Source organism: Anas acuta, chromosome 1 (genome assembly GCF_963932015.1).
Source record: "Anas acuta chromosome 1, bAnaAcu1.1, whole genome shotgun sequence".
Lineage (NCBI taxonomy): Eukaryota > Metazoa > Chordata > Aves > Anseriformes > Anatidae > Anas > Anas acuta.
The window spans coordinates 111,770,081-111,789,543 of NC_088979.1; the positions used below are offsets into that span (position 1 = coordinate 111,770,081).

At 38.9% G+C, this 19,463-nt stretch overlaps 1 protein-coding gene across 4 annotated transcripts in view; it reads right to left on the minus strand.

The window, feature by feature from the left end:
- Positions 1 to 341: 341 nt before the first annotated feature.
- The window catches only part of EPHA3 (EPH receptor A3), a 213,255-nt gene continuing 194,133 nt past the window's right edge, over positions 342 to 19,463 (minus strand). For all 4 annotated transcript variants that reach the window (XM_068692986.1, XM_068692985.1, XM_068692987.1 and 1 more), the window contains 4 exons: positions 18,237 to 18,386; positions 16,059 to 16,252; positions 2,586 to 2,741; positions 342 to 1,153 (listed from right to left, as the gene is read on the minus strand). In XM_068692986.1, the coding sequence (XP_068549087.1) occupies positions 1,048 to 1,153; positions 2,586 to 2,741; positions 16,059 to 16,252; positions 18,237 to 18,386 (606 nt within the window). In that variant the 3' untranslated portion in view covers positions 342 to 1,047. The remainder of the gene's footprint in view (positions 1,154 to 2,585; positions 2,742 to 16,058; positions 16,253 to 18,236; positions 18,387 to 19,463) is intronic.

A 19,463-nucleotide genomic window follows, 5' to 3' on the forward strand; every position in this document is an offset into this window, starting at 1 on the left:
AAGGAAATGTATGTGCCTGAACAGGCCAGGCATTGATCAGGAAATGAAGAGGCACACAATTCTGCCAGAATTCAAGCCTGGATTAAAATACCACTCACTTGAAAGGGAAGGAATCTCAGCAAGTCCAGATGCTTTGCCTAGTGTCAGAGCTGGAAAAAAAAGACCATCTTTCTTTCCTTTTGTATTTCATATATGATATTGTGAGCATAAAATAATCTAGTAATTAACCCTCATACAGTTTCTCAGGTTAAACCAATGAAGTTCTGATAACATTTGGCACTTGGCAATAATACAGCCAGGTTAAGGTATTTAAGCATAAATATAAACAATAATTGAAAAAAAAAAAAAGGAAATAAATAAGTCTTTTAAAAATGAAGACTTTTTTTTTCTATTTAAATGAACACAATTAGGGAAGCTAACATAACGGTGAAAATCTTTTGTCAACTAACTCAAAGTCACTACAAACTTTATTTCTGTATTCCTTTCTGAAGTTGAAATAGCATGTTACAATGACATTATAGTAAATATGGCCAGACAGGTTGTGAGGTATAGTCCTCTATTTTCCTTGCATTTAAAGAAATAAAATACCTGTTACAGATCTCTTCTGTATAAAAATACTGCAAGTCTTTCTTTCTTCTTGTTTGCTGTATAGATCAAATACACAGCTTTTATGTCCTTGGGTTTTTCATGTTATTCAGTCACTTAATATTAAAATGGCTCTAGGTTTTAGTAACACTGTTTTTTACTTGGAAGGATTTTTTTTTTTAACTTTTTTTTTCCTTTTTGAAATTTACTATCTGCATTAACAGTCAGTTAAGAGCACCCACCCTTTAGGATTAACAGATAGAAAACAAGTTCGCTCCTATTTTAAGGCATTTATACTCAGTATTTGAGTGTCTTAGTGGGTTTGAAATTTCAACCATTATGTTTCCAGAGCTGTTGCAAAGAAGTCCTTTAAACGGTTCCGTTTATCAGCCATCACTTTTGCCCTTAGATGCAACTTTTCTTTTTTTTTCTTTCTGTCCTCAGCAACATCATTTTGGTACCTTACACAGGAACGGGGCTGGTCTTTGTATGAGTTTCTAGAGCTTTGATGCTGCTGACAATCTTCTTTTGAGGCCCCACAACAGTAACGCCGATTTTCTTCGTGTCCCTGGAAAAAAGAGAACACGCACCAGGTGAGCGAGCATCCTGCGTCTGTGCTTCCTAGAGCAGATGAGAGCAAACAGCAATCAACTCGCTTGTCTTATATTGCTGTGTTGGATGCGCCTCCAGGTATGGCAATACAGCTGAAACACAAACCCTGGCATGAAGACTACTGAGAGCTATGAAAACAGCAGGAGGCTGCAAAAAAGTAAAATCTCATTTAGCCCTGTTGTGTTAGCTTCCCTGGAAGCAAGGACAGCGAAGCAGTGTTTGCCACTGGCATACGCACTGGGACTTAGGGGTGAGGGGCCCACTTCTGGGCCAGCTGTGATCTTGAGCCCCTCTACCTCCTCCATGCCCCTATCAGTCTGATCACTCTTCCTGACCAGTGGACATCTCACCATTATGTGGTGAGCCCACTGAACAATCAGTGCTGGGATTAACGGCTATGTGGCCGAGCTTCCCGGGTCTATTGCTCTAATGCTGTTTTTCACCCCTCATTTCTGCAGGCAGCCAGTTCTCTTTGTTCCTTGTGCAACACAGAAGTGGTTTAACACTTGCCAAGGGCTCATTAACCAGTGGCTCACAGGAAATTGGGCATTCCTGGAGGATTTCTGCACTGTCCCCAAAGGGTAATTGCCATAAAAACCCATTATCAGCCTTTTTATAGTTGCAATAATACACTAATTAACAGCATTGATGTGTTTAATTATCAACCCTGCAGCTGTTGGCTACCTCTTCATAACTGGTCCTGTATCCACTGAGCCCAATGGGGAGTCAAGATTTTCCTGATCAGTAAATTTATAACTGTACTTGATGCCTTTTCAGGTGCAGAGAACATCACCATACTCTTCCTCATCATACTGCATTTGAACGTAATGAACTTTCAAGTTTTACGTTTCCAAGTGTCTTGATTAAATGTCAAAAGGAGAGGCAGGAGGGAGTTTGCCCCCTGAACAATAATTAGCATGTAGGAGGAAATGCTACATAGCGCTTGTTCTTTGTCGCATGAGTTGATGGAATATGGGATGGGCAAAAAAAAAATAAGGATTGGCCCACATGCCACTTGTGGGAAAAGAACAGATAAAGGGCAGATTATAAACAGTGCACAAAGCAACTACAAAACTGTGAGTGAAGGTAAGAAATGCTTGTGTACCAGGCTATGCACAGTGCTACTGTTATCAGAAGAAATGGCCATTTCCTTTACCTTAGTGAGAAAAAGGTATAGGACAGTGGTCTTCACAAAATCTACAGAGTATCTAGGTTTCTTTCATGTGTATCACAACCACTACAATACTTTACAGTTATCCCTTTATAAATAAGATTATTTTAACTAAAATCTGGAAGCTGAGTATAAAAATGCCACTCATGCTTATTTAAACGTGTACCTCCAGTCGTACGTAACTGGTAACGAGGGGCTGTGGTTATTTCAAACTTACTCTGTGGAAATCTTGGCTATTGTATCACAGGAGCTGTACTCCACGCCCGTGAAAATGTCTTTGCACTGTCCTGTCCGAAAACCATTGAGCCAATCACCTGTTGAGCGGAAGGCTGCAATGTCAACGTTACTTTGGTCCAGGAGAAGATTTGATGGCCTGAAATGAAAAAGAATATGATGAAATTTATGGATCAAATACAAGTATAGATTTATTTTGTCTAAACTTATCACTGGCAGCAGTAAGAGCTTCCATGCTACTTGCAGATTTTCTGCTCATCTGTGGAATTTCTCTGCCACTGAGGCCACATGCACTCATGCTGGCAGCTTTGACAAACACTGTGTAATCACCTCGCTTAAGAGCTCCAGCTTCTCATGCCCAGGTTTTAAATCACTGAAGCATCACCAATTCATGAAGCACACCATTACATTACAATTTAATGTGTTTAAGCATTAGCAAAGACAAGCCTAATTTAAATTATGTTTATGTGATCCACCTAGTCCCAAACAACATACTAGTCAGTACAACCATGTGCACTCTAAACTTCAAATTGAGTGTACTGGTAGAATTTACTGGTTCAGAGTATTGCAGCCCACTGAAAAATCCTAAGTGGTGCTATTATGTTAGAAGCACATAAAATAAGACACTAGGAGATTTTTAAAAAAGTTGTTATCAAGTCTAAAAATGAAATGGTAAGTGAATTGTGAAACAAATGTAACCACAAAAGACTTGTATTCTGCAGTGTGCAGAGGCAGAAATGAGGTAATTTGTTATTACATACACGTAGCCAAATTGAAATGTAATTGCCTTGTCCAGTTTAAAGATGGTGTTCATTCTAAGACTGAAACTTCCATAAGGGTATCATACAAATAATCTGAAAGTGCAAACTGAATTACCGCCTGCCTTTGAAATGAACTTGGTGCTCATGAAGGATGCTGAACTGACCCAACTTGCATCCAAGTTCTGTACTTAGAAAACAATCAAGAAATCAATAAGAAACGAAATCAAGTCAAGAAATCAAACAAAGCACATCTCCGTGCTTCTTTGCCCATTTAAATATTTTTTCCATAAGTTTAAGACTACCTAGAAGCTATTGGGAAGAAATAACCCTTCTGAAAATAAAACAAAGCTCAAATACGTAATTTTCTAACAAGGAGGAATATATTGTAGCTGACCCTGCACTTTGCATATTGCATACAGCAGCACTGGCTGCTCCTAAAATTGATCCAGAAAATCAGTTCTGTCTGGTATGAGGGCTCTTGTTTTCATAGTCTTGTCAGCCTATGATGGCTTCTCATGTGATGGCATGAAGGTTAAAAATAAAGGTCAGTTCTTGTCTGTAATGTCACACAAGTCAGTCTCAACCTCACCTTGTTTTAGCCATCTAGAAATACAGTGGTTATGCCCGGGTAGCTTTCTGAACTATTTGCTACAGTCCATGGAGAGATGCACACATTTCCAGGCAGGGGATTCGTCTGCTCTGCAAGAGGTCTTCCCAGCAGGCAGCTTGGATGAGACATCCAGCTCTGTCCTCAGCAGCCTCTCCTTGCTGACCTGCTCTTTATTTTATTTATTTTTTATTTTTTTTGGTGGTAAGGAAGCCCCTGAATAGCAATGCAATCAGTAACTTCTTTCTGCTGACAAGACACCTTACTAATTCCAATTTCCTTTCTCTCTCAGTGCTAATTAGTACAATAATGGCTTCCTCGACTAGTCAGATGCTATTAGAGACATCGACTCTATTTCTACATTTATTTCCTCCACTGACACACATATGCCAATACCAGGCAGCTTTTTAGCCCCCATTCAGAAATATGCATGCTCCATTTTAAGTCAAATATAGAATCACAGAATCATTCAGAATCATCTGGTCCAACCACCACCCTGCCACCAATATCATCCACTAAACCATGTCCCTAAGCATCATGGCCTACCTTTCCTTAAACACCCTCAGGGACAGTGATGCCACCACCTCCCTGGGCAATCCATACCCTCTAAGTACCTTATAGGTGTCTTGTCTCAGGCTTAAACCTAAGAATGTGCTTAGCTGTCATTTCCTGATGCTGCTACTCATGAGCACAGGAGACTGACCTAGAAGATGATCGCTGCAACTTTACAGACTGTTTTCTGCCCATGGTTCTAGTGAATATCATCTGAAAAATAATTTGACTACTACAGCTAAATCCATCTGAAATTACTTTTGTCACTGGAAAAAAATGAAAATGAGAGGTGGTTAGACTAATGTATTTGAAGATCATGATGATGCAGAGTAGCGAGTAGGTTACAGTTCTGGTACTGGAGAACTGATCTGGAGTGTAAAACGCCCTCTTCACCCCAAACCCAACCCATGTCTGAGCACTGGAAAAAGGCAAAGGGAGAGCTTGTAAAGGCCTCAAAGAGAACCAAATGTTTAAATACCAGTGAATTTAAACTTCCTTAAAAAGCCTACAAAATCCGAACAAAGCTTCTCTATCCCAATTCAAGTCTTTACTATGTTTCATTGGGATCAGTAGCACTGGAATAACATACTCTGGCAGTAGATCTGACTTGCACTGGGATAAGAAAAATGCCACATCAGTGATACTGAGACTTTTACCTTTCACCTTGGATGAAAAGAACAATGCAACCTTGCAATACAGCAGCTCCTGGAATTGGCTACTTATTAAATGGCTTTTGATGTTTTGCCAACCCTTTCCATCACCTGATTTCTTTGAGGGCCAGGAAATGATTTTAACACCTTCTTCCTGTCCAGGATGACATGACATGCCTGAAGAGCTCATCGGGTGCTTGAAAACCTTAGCTTCCAAATCACGAAAGGACACTCTCTGCTGCAGACTGAGCCCCAGCCTTCACCAGGTCTCACAGCAGGGCTGTCGCTGCCTGGGCACCTTTCCTCACTCCTTGCTCCTCGGAGACCAGCCAGGTCAGGGGCTGCTGCTTCCTGTAAGGGACTTTGGGGTTGCCAGGTCCTGCACCTCTACTGCTGCAGCCACTGACACTAACTGCAGATCCCACATGTTGGGAGCAGCAGTGGGTGGAAAGGAAGGTGACAAAAGACATCAGAAGCCTGCTCTGCCCCCCAAAACCCTAAAGCAGGGAAAAGGTGGCAAGCAACACAGAACCAACAGCTGAGCTGAGGACAGATGATATAGTACATTTCATGCTACTATTCTCATGCTAACACCAGATCTTATTAGGCACCTAAATGATAGGCAGCTTTAAACAACCTCCAATTTAAGGCTCAGGTTGGATAATCAGGTCCAAGATATTTTTATTCAGTAGCTGTAAAACCTGCATCTCCCTGACTACTGTTTGTCCCACAAAAAGCCAATGCTTTTTATTTATAGTTTTCTGGATATAGTGTCTGGAATCCCAAGACATTTATTAAGAGTATTTATGGCGTGTTCTTAATGATAAAGCATGGAGATGTATTTTTTTCAGCCCAGTATGCCTTTTCAACTTAAATCTATTAAAATAAGGCCTGACACAAGAATCATTAATTGAAAAAAAAAAAAAAGCATAAACAAGTTGAAATAGAACAGGTCACCAGGATTAGGAGTTAGAGTAGCCTGAAAGAGCTTTTATGTTTATTACTTGGATCAAAGTATCATCAGGACAAAAAATACGACCTAATTTTAATGTAAGTGACCTCAGAATAACCAGCACTGTAAGGTATCATTTTTCTCCTTGTAGAATTCCAAACAAAAATTAGTTACTTTCCTCCTCAGAGAGGACATCTGGACAGTTTATCAATGAACAGGAATTTGTCTCACAGCAAAGAGCCTGTGATGTCTCCTTGCATGCACCAAGGGAAAGCTGGGCTTTCAGAGCATCTGCACACATTGGTGTTTTTTTCCCCCTGACCCAGCCCCTAGACAGAAGGTCTGAACATGAAATTTATGGGCTGGGTGATGTGCGCCATGAGCTCACACTTTACCAGACAAATTAGATGGGTTGCAATCCATGCAGCTGTAAACGACGTCCTGCAGGGTTCCACCTGATCTTTTACAGCTTTTCATAAATCAGTACCTACTAGCTTCAGAAGAGAGTCATTAAAAAGAAATCATGGAAATTACATGTTTGCTCAGGGGAAGTGAAATAGAACATTTCCCTCTGTCTTGTCTTTTCTACCTCCCCCCCTCCTTCCTTTTTTAGCTCTCTTTATTTTGTTTCTTTGACCAACTACGATATACCCCGTTGTGTTATCTTTCAACAGAACAGGAAGACTTTCTATCCTGTCCATCCCAACTGTGTGTCTATCTACAGAGTTGTATTTACTGACATGCGGCGCCCTGAAAAAAAAATCAGCCAGACTTGGGTTAGTGAGACAAATTTAACAGTGAGATGCCAGTTACAAAATGTCCTGTTGCTGAAAGCTTTCTCTGGATGCGCCCATTATATTAACAGTTGGAATTAACCTTTGAGTCATTCGCAGCAGCACGGAGAGCTATACTTTGTTAACATTAGCACAGCCTTTTGTCACAACATGGGGAAATGTTTGTTGCACCATATAACAAAGACTACAGAAAACATCATTATGGCCCTCCTGATACAACCTCCTCTCTAGATGGTTGCTGTCTGGCTAAAAAGGGATACATTAACTTGTAAAATTCAGGAACCATGACAAGATACAACCAAAATGTTCCATCACGTTTGCGAAGGGAGAGAGGCATTCTGCGAATTCACAGAGGACATCTGCACACATGAGCCTAGTCTTCATGTTGTAGCCCTTTCCTTCCTCCAAACAACACAACCAATCTCCAGCTTTAAAATCTGGACTTCCCCTTCTGTAGTCAGATTTGTTTAAATAGGAAAGCATCTAGAAAACAAAGTAATTTCCCATGGCAAACTTTAGATAATTATAAGATGATTCTGTAAAGTGTAATTGCTCCATGGGGAGGGAAGCAGGCTTGGTTTGAGCACAAATGCTATGTGTTTTATAATTATGACAACCTGAAGTGCAGAATTCTTGTCTAGCAATAAGAGTATCTCCTATTTCCATAACAACAACAACAAAACACATAAAAATGAACAGCTGGCACACATGGCAAAATTTACTTTTATCTTCTGCAACAAACAGAATCATAGGTACTCCACCGTGCAGACCAGGAAAAAAATAACATATTAAGGAGAAATAGAGACCTCACATTTACTTGGCTGTCCCTACAAGTTATGGCAAGCATCTCTGGAGTTCTATGTCTTCATGCCCCTTTTCTGAAGTACCTGTAGCAAAATTTGTTACTTAGCCCCTAAAATACAAATCACGTCTTAGGGAGGTCCATTTGCTTTTCTCAGGGGGGCTCATATCATGTTTGCACAGTTTGACAGGAAACAGGCTGTGACTCTTCTTTGAAGTGAAAAGAGAGCTAGAGAAATAAAGAAGGGTAATACAAATAATCAACAGGGGAAAAGAATGCAAGTCAGGCTGCTGGCTTGTAGCAAAATGATATGTCTCTCTAAATGTCACACTGGACTTATTTTCTAGCTCCGTACTGTCCACTGGCAAAAGATCTGCCACAGTTTCCTCGAGGATAACAAGCCAATAAAATTTCAGCTGCCCCAGATGTCAGCCCTCCAGTCTTTCATACTGCTCTGGCTGCCCCTCAGAACATAGTTTTCAAGGGGCTTCTATCTCTTTTAGAATCCCGGGGAGGGTAATGAATCATACGCCTGGGTGTATCAATGCTCCTGTATTCACTTTTTTTCTCACCAAAACCAGTGACGGCAAAAAATACCAGCGTAGTGCTGAAAGGCTTTTCTCTTTCTCATAAAACAGCTTAAGCTGTGCTTTTAAGCAGCAGAAGTAACGTCACATGGACATTTCCTGGGATTCAGAGCTGGTCCAGAGATGGACCCTTAACAACAACCAGTCATTATTGCTTGGACAGTCTACGGGCTCTTCAAAAGGGGGAGAGGAAAATGCCTTAGAGAGCTTTTAATATGCTCTTCTGGCTCTTTGTGTCTACCATTTGGTGTATATGATCTGCCCTTATATCCCACATTTAGTTGCGCTGTGAATTTTGACTGATGTTCACTATGGCACTTGCTGCGTCAGGCCATGGCTTCATGAAGCTTCTTCAGCATGCCCATTCTCCAGCATTGCCATTAACACTAATGAGGGCTTCATATTGTAAACCCAATGCGTTGAGCTGAGAACAGCAGAACAAAATCCCTCAGAAGCACAAGCAACAGCACACACTCAAAATAAGGTCACAGGCTGATCTGTCCACATTTAAATTCTAACTACATAACTCAGCCTGCTGCAAAATTCATGTCTGAGTTGCATCGGCAGCAGCAAGCTAGAGGTGCGAGAGTACAGATAGATGTTTTACTGCACGTGTGAACAGTGAGCCCTCACAATTCTTAATTTGGAAGAAACAGCAGTTCATTTGTGTCTACCTCTGGCAGGATGAGTCAGGTAAAGATGTTTTTTTTCTGTCTCTAGTATGCTAACTGCAGTTCCTGAAATCTCTTCAGTTTAATGCCTGATTTCCACATGCAATCCAAATTAAGATTAGACATCAGCAAGTACTGGTTTGAACACAATCTGACATTTTTCTGTGTGGTTTGTAGTTTAACTTCCCCCCATCCATAAATTCAGTGTTTTGTGTTTAACAGACTTTTGAAAGAGAGATAGAATACCGGGGTTACAGAATATGGATTCTTTTAGAGCTTTTTAGGTCACAGACTATATTGTTGCTGTATTTTAAGCATGGCTAAAATTTTTTCGTGGGCTTCTGTTATGCAGCATTCAGCCAAACCCAGATCCTGTTTGTAATACCTGGACAAGTACAGAGCCTAAGCCCTCTCTGAAATGCGCAAAATGAAGCCGACAGCTCCGTCCTTCAATCCAAACTTCCCTAACAGGGTGAAGCAAGCAAGCAATATATGACAGCAGGTCAGCAATATATTTCAAGCACCTAAAACAATGCAACCTGAATGGCAGAAAAAAGAAACTTTTTAATAAAATGTTAAGCCAACACAAACAGTAGTTTTGTTGCAAGTATTACTGTAAAAACAGGCCCAGAACTACACTGCAAAATTGAGCAGACTGAATTTTTGTTTTGACCTGTTTGCTACTCGTACTGAGCTTAATTTTCACAAATATCCTCTCAAGCTATTATAGTAGAGAGTTTCCAGAGAATCATCAGGTTTTAGGTGGAAACAAACTTTGTGAGAAGAAAACTTCAAATTTTTAATTGCTAATGATGGCTCTGTATGTTTGAGAGCAAACACGCTTCACACCAGTGAGAAAACCACAGTGAGGGCCAACAAAGCCAATTTTCTGATGCTAACACTTGCAATCAACTACTCGCAAATAACAAGTAGACCAAAAACTGCTGAAGAAATTACTCCAGTGAATAATTCAAGCAAGACTTCAAACTCAGGAAAATTGGGATAGGGATGTGAACAACTTGCTAACACATGAAAGTATGTATGAGGAATTATTCACACACATTTTCCAACACTTTCAGATTTTCATCAGGAAGGCCATCTGACCTTGACCTCTTCAGTTTCCTGGACTATACTAAAAGAATTTCAACTATGCTTCTTCTGAAAATAATAGGCTTTTTTTTTCTTCTTTTTTTTTTTTTTTTTGCTTTAGATTTAACAAAACCGGCAGAACTTATATTTTAAATGGAGAACTCCTAACATGTATGAGAGATCTGAAACCAAATCTACCTTCTATGCTGAAGTACAATCCAGAAATAATGTTTTTTTTTCTCTTTGTTTTTAATAATATCCATCATCAGGCATGCTGCTCCTCATCACAGATTTGCAACTTGGAAATTAATTTAAGATGTGAAATTGTCTAATAGTACAGGATATACAGTCTTATACCTTCGCTGTACCACTGACCAACAGCCAGTTTCTTCTTTTTTTTTTTTTATTGTCAGGACAGTGGAGGTACATGGAGGCACCTACATATTTTACAACCTTCGTTTTCAGAGCCTCCCATTAAATTACAAAAAGGTTTTATACATGTATCATAATTGTTATTCATAAACACAAATAACTTCTCATTGCATATTCATTATCTAAAGCAAGAATAACCTGACTGAGCTTTATGAAGTACCTTCGGATTTATACCTATATTCTGGAAATTTTATTTAAGTTCTACCTATGGAAAAGTTGCATAGTAAAATGAATAATGATCTCCATATTGAAATCACCGTAAATATCATTCTAAACATCTTTTTATTTTGGTAGTGATGTAATTTTTTTTATATGTCTGTTTTCATTTCCGTATTTCAGACTCAGCTTTTCATGTTAGATATCTATTCAGAAGTCCCTTAATAAGCTGCAAATAAACGGCAGACTTTTGCATATATTGTAATATGTAACATCCAGAGCACACTAGTGGATTAAAGTATTTGAAATTACAAAATAAAACTTTACTTCAGAAGTTTCTATGTTCTTGCACACAGACACTTCTGATTCAAATTTTTAATCCTTTTATAATTTCTTAAGCCCAAGGGCTGACTGGAAGTTAATGAGGTTGGCCGATGCTACAGGCAGTGCTTGGGGTGCAGAGAGGAGTCTGCAAAGTGCAAGAGAGCCAGCACTGTCCTGTCCCTGTTGGTGAAATCAAATGTTCTTACTGAAGTTTGCTGTCTTTGCTGAACAAGCTCTGCCTTTTCCATTTAAGTAAACACCTTCATCCCACGGAATTGGGGCAAATTTGCTGATTAATTCTCCAGCAAAGAAGGTAATTTAAATTTTCCAATAGACAGGAAGAGGATAACTGGATTTGACATAGATGACATTTTGAGATTTTCCAAAATAAAGCAAGGGTCAACTGATCTCCCAAGCATCAAGTGATAAGACAAGATGAAATGGCTTCAAGTTGTGCCAGGGGAGGTATAAGTTGGATATTAGGAGAAATCTGTTTACTGAAACAGTTGTGTGGCATTGGAACTGGCTGCCCAGGGAAGTGGTGGAGTCACCATCTCTGGAAGTATTCAAGAAATGTGTGGATTTGGAACTTAGTAGCTTGGTTTAGTGGTGGATTTCAATACCAGGTTTTTAAAGGTTGGACTACATGATCTTAGAGGTCTTTTCCAACCTGAATGATTCTGTGATTTTGCAAACCTACAGATGCATTTCCAAATTGAAAACTATTTCAGAAATGTATTCCAAACCACACTACTGACATCTTATTGGATAAAAATTCACCACTTAATTTTAGAAAAGTACCTGTGAGCAGTAAGACATGATAATGGCTTTCTATGTTAGATGTTTGGGCTGATAAGAAGTAAGAATAAAAATACAAAATGATGACTTTCATTAAAATCTCCTTCCTCTTTGATAGTCCTCTCAGTTTACACTGCAAAATAAGTAGCATGTTTCAGTTTAAAAAAGTTTTAAATGTTTTCAAAAACGTGTCAGCTGTTAATTCTGAGCAACTCATAAATATCTTTTTCAGAAGGAAGACTGTCAGACCTTTTTTTTCACATTTGTTATGAGACACCCTTGCCATTCTTGCCCTTAAATATAGCTATTAATAAAGCTAGAAACACACATCAGAAAATGATTATAGACCACTTAATAAATATTCTGAATTCTCAGGTGGTTTTCTCCCCTAGTTTGCAAAACTATTTATTTCCTTTTGTCTTATATATACGTTTGCAGTATAAAGAAACAATAGGAGCAGTACTGGACACTGACTTCCACTTTACCTAAAGGTTGTAGGAAAAAAAATGCACAAATGCAGAAGCAAATTAAATATTTGTTTGCATGGAGTCCTTCCCAATTTTGAAATCAATCACAGATCTGGTAGAAACTCACAATTTCTGAATAATGTGTGATGGAATTAGAACATTTTTCAATTTTTTAAAAAAGTGACTTTATTTGGTTCCTGCATCACAGATCTGAATGAACACAGCACCAAGCTCACCACTGAAGCTACAGGGAGGCTGCTATAATACCTGGACTGCCTGAATCCCATATCAGAAACCTTATACCTAAAGGTCACATCATCTTCTAGCAGCCTAATTCACTTTGGGGCACAGAAATGTTTTAAATATACACTATATTTTAAGCAATAAATGTCTGGGTAACATAGAGTAAGCTTCATATACCTAAAATGATAATATACACTGTAACTCCAGAGCCATCATGTATATATATATATATATATATATATATACACACACACATACAAGAAATGCTTTGTTCAGAAACCAGTTGGAAATAATAAGAGAAAAAAGTTTAAACAGATAAAGACACCAAAGAGGTACAAGTCCTCTTAAGAGTTGTAGTGTACACCAGATATTTTTCAGTTTTGTGACTATTGGGTTATATTTTTTCCACACAGGTGAAACAATTTACTAAGTCCTTGTAGATAACAGTTGCACCAACTGGTTAGCAGGTGGGTGAAGTGACTCTGTCTCTCCTATTCAAGTTTAGAAAAATTTCCATCTGCTTTGTATCTGCATGAAATGTTCACAAACGTGAAGCAATACACGGTGGACTGGAAAATAATAAGCTCGAGAAGAAAAATAATAAAACTGATCAGAGCTGGAAGAACTATGAACTCACTTCCACCCTAAAGATATCCAAACAATCTAAAGACTCTGTTATAAAAATGAACATAATGCTTAGAAAACAAGAAAGAACAGCAAGACATAAATCAAATAAAAATATCATGCGGTTGTGGCTTAGAAAACTGCATGACTCGTACAACTCAGTATGTACCACATTCTGCTTCTACAGCCCTTTACAGAGCTGGATAATTCAAGGCTGCCTGAAGGACACAAAACACCCACGTGTCCATAACCAGTGCAGGCCTTGTTAGGAAGAACTCAAGGCGGCCACCTAATTAAAAAGAGGATGTTGACAGACAAGAAAGCAATCAGCCATATTCTATACCTTGCAAGGAATAGGAAAGGCATTTTCAAGTCAATTTGAGATGAAGCACAACATGAGGAGAAGGTATCATGAAACATTTGCTATGCTGAGGTTACAAAAAGCTTTTTTGAAGGAAGGTTCACAAGCACGTAGCAAGGTCTGCAAAGAGACAATCAATAAGGATAGAAACATCCTCTCGGGTATCAAGAAATTATTAGATGCCACAGAGTGGCCAGAAGGGATAGAAAACTGAAAAAGAAATACAGCTGTGAAAGCTTTGACTCCTCTACTGTATTCCTATGAGATATTAGTACTAAATGTGCTGGGGCTGTGGCCTTGGCATCAGACTTACAGCCGGACACATCCCTCAGTTGCAGGCAGTTAAAAGCAAAGTACCAGAGAACAGGGATATCCTATGCACCTCCAGAAACGTGCTTGCGAATAGGATACAACATTGCTGTGAATATTTTAAATAAACATTGACTTGAAAGAAGAGACAGACTTTGCCTCTGCAACAGACATCATCAGGTTAAATATTTTTCCTGACCAAGTACATTCTGAACACCTAAGAACATGTGTTGGGCATAAAGCTCTAGCATTCTTCCAGTAGCAGCGCAGACATGGGTAAAAGAGAGCTGGGACCTCCATAATTTAGATTAATTGCTTACTTTGGGTATGGGGAAAGGTGCAGTGGGAGTACTACAGCCTCAAATAACAACCGACAGCAGCAAGGGAAGGAGGGAAGAGAATAGAAACCACCTTTGACATTTCCCTCAGAAATGCGCATCAGCCTGTCACCAGGAGCATTTTGCTCGGAACTCACTTAAAGTAGCTGTAAGAAGTCCTCTATGTTCCTTCCCCACAAGCATCGCAGCAGGACAGGGCCACCGCCACTGCTGCCTGTGCCAGTAAAACAGATCATGACATTGGAGCAAAGATGGTAAGGCAGGAGAGAGCAATGGTGCAGTGCTCCTGGGCACGACTCAGACTGAATTTAGGCCTTGCTAAGGATATTAGTTTTTACTCGCTCTGAACTGGTAACCCCAAACCAAAATGGTACTCATGATTCCCTGCTCCCCTAATCCAGCAGACTGCTCCAGTATATCCCTGCAAAACAATTATTTGCACCAATCATTTCCCAAATGGGGGTGCAAGATGTTTAGAAGAAATCTGCTTGACTGAGAAGACAATGCTTAAGGAACTTTAGCTTTTAGTTTTTAAGGAACAATGCATTTTACAAGCTGTCACCTAGCAGGAAACAGAAATAACTGCCATGCTAAGCATGTTGGTTTAATGTGTGTTAAATGCTCACCAGTTAAATTATTAAATGTAATTACTGTGCAAGCAGCCTTCTCTCATTATATATTTCTAGTAGCAAAGCCCATTAGCATGGCTGCCTTCCTCCTCCCAGATCTGCTTTCCTTCTGACGCCTCTGGTGTGGCAGCAGGAGGCGATGAGATCGGCCAGCCTCTAGCTCAGGATGCGGCACAATGCTGGATATGGGAAAAAGGAGGCAAGGCCTATGCAACCTGACCAGCAGCCCAAGGCCTAGTGCAGCTCTCCAAGCTGCACTGCCTTACCTCTGTTTCCCTCTGCGCTTTCCCGTTACACTGCTGTGACAAGAAATGAGTTGTGCCAGACATAAAGGTCTGGGAAGAGTGTTTTGTTGCCTTCATTTGGAAAGCTTGCCTCATGGCAGACCCTGGTCTGTCCCCTGACACAGCCCTCCAAGACCTGGGTCTGAAGCAGCAGAGAAGTGTGCATTTCCCCCAACTCTGTCTGCTTTGAGGATTTTTTTCAATAGTATTTGTGCTAAAAATAATGTCACATCTCTTCAGATCACTGAAGTGAAAGTATATTTTGTGCATTAAAAAAAACAATTCACTTAAACCCTGCTAAACCAAAGCTCTTATTTCGCCACATCCTCATTACATCCTTAGGTGTCAACACACTCTTCATTTTCTCTCAACAAGATCATTCTTATCTCATCATAGAGATGTTCCAGAGTGTATTGAATAACCAGAATAATAAATGAATGTTTTTAATGCAATTAGGAATATTGCATGGATTGGAAATGAATTCCTAGCTAAGGTATTTATCAAACAAGGAATGTAACTGCATCTTTAATTTTGTTAGTCTTAATGAAAACAATAAGATTATTCATATGATTAAACTTAGGTGACTTGTCAGAGCAAAGTGTAAGAGTGTATGATATATTTGGACCCAATTCAGAACAATACTTAGGAACACGGCTGGCTGTGACCTATCAAACACTAAGCACTTAAAGCACCGCATAAGATCAGACGAGGAAAAAGGAAGATTACAAGATGACATCTTTTGTCTGTGTCTCTCTCACAAACCTCTGCTCAGTCTTATAATGGATTTCACAACCATAAAATACCAGCTTTACAATATTTGAGTAAATCTTAGTACATCAGTAATAAAAATACCAGCAATAATAAAATAATATTGAATAATTCTCCCAAATGTACAACCAGAAAGCTTCTTGTAGCCTTCAAGATTGCAAACAGCTATGGTTAGAAGTTGAAGAAGTGGGTGAAGAAATGGAAGATGAAGAAATCACAGACATTTAGACATGTGTAATGTAAAATATAATATGTCACCTTGCTGCCGCGTTGGTGATTATTTTCAGACTGCTGGGATTACGGATCAGTTTATCCAGGATGCTGACAATCTGCTCGAACTTGGGTCTGTTGTTTCTGTCTTTCTGCCAGCAGTCCAGCATCAGCTGATACAAGGCAGCTGGGCAGTCCATAGGTGGTGGCAAGCGGTACCCTTCATCAACAGCCTTAATTACCTGCACAAGGATAAAAGTTTTTGAGAACTTGGAGGCACTTACATCAACTTGTTTTTATCTGTTCTGTGAATCACATTAACATGGACATTCTGTGTTTAAACAAATGTGTTTATTCACTAATTGTCTTGCAGTGCAATGCTCTTGGTTTATCTGCAAAGTAAACCAGGCAGTAAATTAGGCATACAAAAAGGGCTGTAGGCGTGTTAAGATACAGTATGTGACTTTGAGGAAGGTGAGAGTCTAAAAAAGATCTCCAAAGCTCACATTTGACTGAACTAACTCTGTAAATAAAAGCTATAGTTAATAAGATCTCTGCTTAAATATGCCAAACTTCAAAAGGTCTTGAATACCAATGATCCTTAGCAACATGTGTCCCACACTCTCCAGTGGACACTGCATGCAGCAGAAGACCGGCCAACTCAACGGAGTCCCTGCACTGAAAGGTAGAAAGTCAGGTAGAGAAGTGAGTCTGTAATTAATCTCACAGTGTCAGGAAATACTTTATAAACATACCATGAGGTAACTATATACTTCCTACTAGGCAGTGCAGCCCCATTTCCTTTGTCATTTATCTAGATGCAGGGTCAATAAGATCAAAACTGTCATTTGACAAAACAAAATTTAGTCTAGTATTTACAATGTTATTGAACTTCTTGATTATAAGTTTTTCACAAGACTACAAGGCCTCTTGATCAGTCCTACTATATCTTTTGCACCATGAGTCAAAAAAACCAACATATTCTAAGTAGAAAATGATAAAGGACTATTTTGTTATCCTTTCTGCTTTATCTGGATCAGTTAATCAAAAAAGCAGGAAAAAACTATTCTGAATCAGAACAGGGATAAGAAAAAATCTACAGTTAAAACAGTCATGAAGCCAAAACACATAAGTGGATTAATATTTCTGTTTCTGATTTCAGTGTGAACAGCTATTATGAAAGGCATTCCACTAGTACATCAGCCTATGTAACACAATTCATTAATCTCCACCAACAATTGTAAAGCTTTCATGGCTAATTAAAAGAAATATAGAGCTTGCTGCAGACTTGCATTCCAGAGGTACTCATTTCAAAAGAGAAATATATATATATATGGAGAGAAAGAGAGGGAGGGAGAGAGAGAGAGAGAGAGAGAGAGAGAGTATTTCATATAAAGTAACATAAACAATGTGTGATTACAACTATGTTAGTGACTTTCTTGAATGCTATGTTCTATATGTACTAGCAATGACATATGCCAACCCTTTGGAAAATCTGTGCATGTTAGTGAACTTGGTTCATAACTCCTATGGAATAAATCTAGGATTAGTGAGGCACCATCAAAAAACAGCCATAAGAAAAATCTTATTTTGAGAAATGTTAAGCTTCTTGCAGAAATACTGTGAGAGATACATTAATCGTTTGGATTGCAGACTTGGACAGTTCACTAATGTTGCAAAGAAGCCTTTATTGGAAGTCTTTTAATCAAATACTCTACTTCTCTATTTTATCCGTTGATTACTTCCAGAAGTATTTTGGTTTTATTAAACTCTTAGTAGAAATGCTCTGCTTCTCTTTTTCACAGACTCCAAGAGCAATTTATTCTGTGTATTTGACATTTATGGAAAACTTCTATGTAATATTATAGAAGTGGAACCAAAGGGCATCCACAGAAATTAGGAGGGCTTTCTAACAATAAGAAAAGGAATGTAAAAGAGAATGACATCATTGCAGTGGAACTGTTTGAATCATCCTACAGAAAACCACCAGAGTGATAAAATCCTCTTAGTTTGCTCCTACAGAGGTCCAAAATATCCTGTTAAAAAGATGTTAGCTTTTTGTTAAGTTCATAGGAACTTTTACCTGACCAGGGACATGTGCAAATTTTCATTTCTAAATCATCTTCAATGTCAAAAACTCAGAGCCACCTGGTTTCATTATGCTTCACTTACTTTCACAGTCTGATCCTCTGTTTGAGAACATAACTCAGATAACAGCATACTCACATCCTGGTTGGACATCTCCCAGTATGGTCTTTCTCCGTAAGACATCACCTCCCAGAGAACAATCCCATAGCTCCACGCATCACTGGCTGATGTGAACTTCCGGTATGCTATGGCTTCTGGCGATGTCCATCGGATAGGAATCTTGCCCCCCTGGGAGCAAAATCAAATAAAAAAGTCCATTTGACTGTGATACAATGAATAGAATTTGGTACAATGGGATATTTTAAATGCATCTCTGAGATTATCATTATATAAGTGTTTAAAAAAAACAACAGCGTAAGGTGGAAAATGCTATTTCCATTTGTCATGATAGTATCTTGGACGCTATACAGAGTAAAATACATTACAGTGCAAAACCTATTGAAGCTATAGATATGTAGTATAGTATACATACTGCATGCACGTACATAAGTATATATACACATATATATTTACATAGAGTATAATACACCGACAAAAATTGAAACTTTACAATGGTTGATTTTCAGTTATAAAATGTTTGGGAAATATTGGTGAGATAGTCTACAGAATAAGGATGAAAAGGTTAGTACCAGGCCCTTGCTTACATCCTAGATCCCTTTGCACAGAAAAAATTGCCCGCTCTAGGCAAAGCCTGCAGAGACAGTCAGAGAAAGAGAGATTTAGATGGTGGTGTTTGTGCTGGGAGGAGAGTAAAAAAAATGCCATCTGAGAAAGTGGTTTTAAACTTTATTTTTTTTTTTTACAGTCATGATAGAAGAAAACCATTCAAGATTAAATTATGTAATCTTGAACAGAATTAAAGCTACCATTACAATTAATATTTTATTAGTTAGAGGAACCTGTCTCTCTGTTTATCGCCACTACTTGGTGCCATAGGTCAAATTGGTAAAATGCACACAAGCAGCCTTGGGCTAATTCTGCAATGTGAGAATTAGAGGGAAGAGACAGTTTCCAGTGGTGCCAGATTTGACAGAGGGCTTTAAGACTCTGATTTGTGGGTCACACAGGGGAAAAAAAAAGGTCCAAAAAGACAGCAGTGTAAAGCTTCCTGCTTAAGGCAATCTGAAGTGAATATATTTGAATGAAGAAAATTGTGAGAATTTAAAGTTGTTTCCAGTTCCAGGGATGTACAACATATAGAGAGATGTTCTCTGAAGGTATCACACTAGCCTGTAGCTATTTGAGGTACCTCTGCAAACCTCTTTATACTAGAGTCAGATCACGCACCTAACTTCACCATAACCT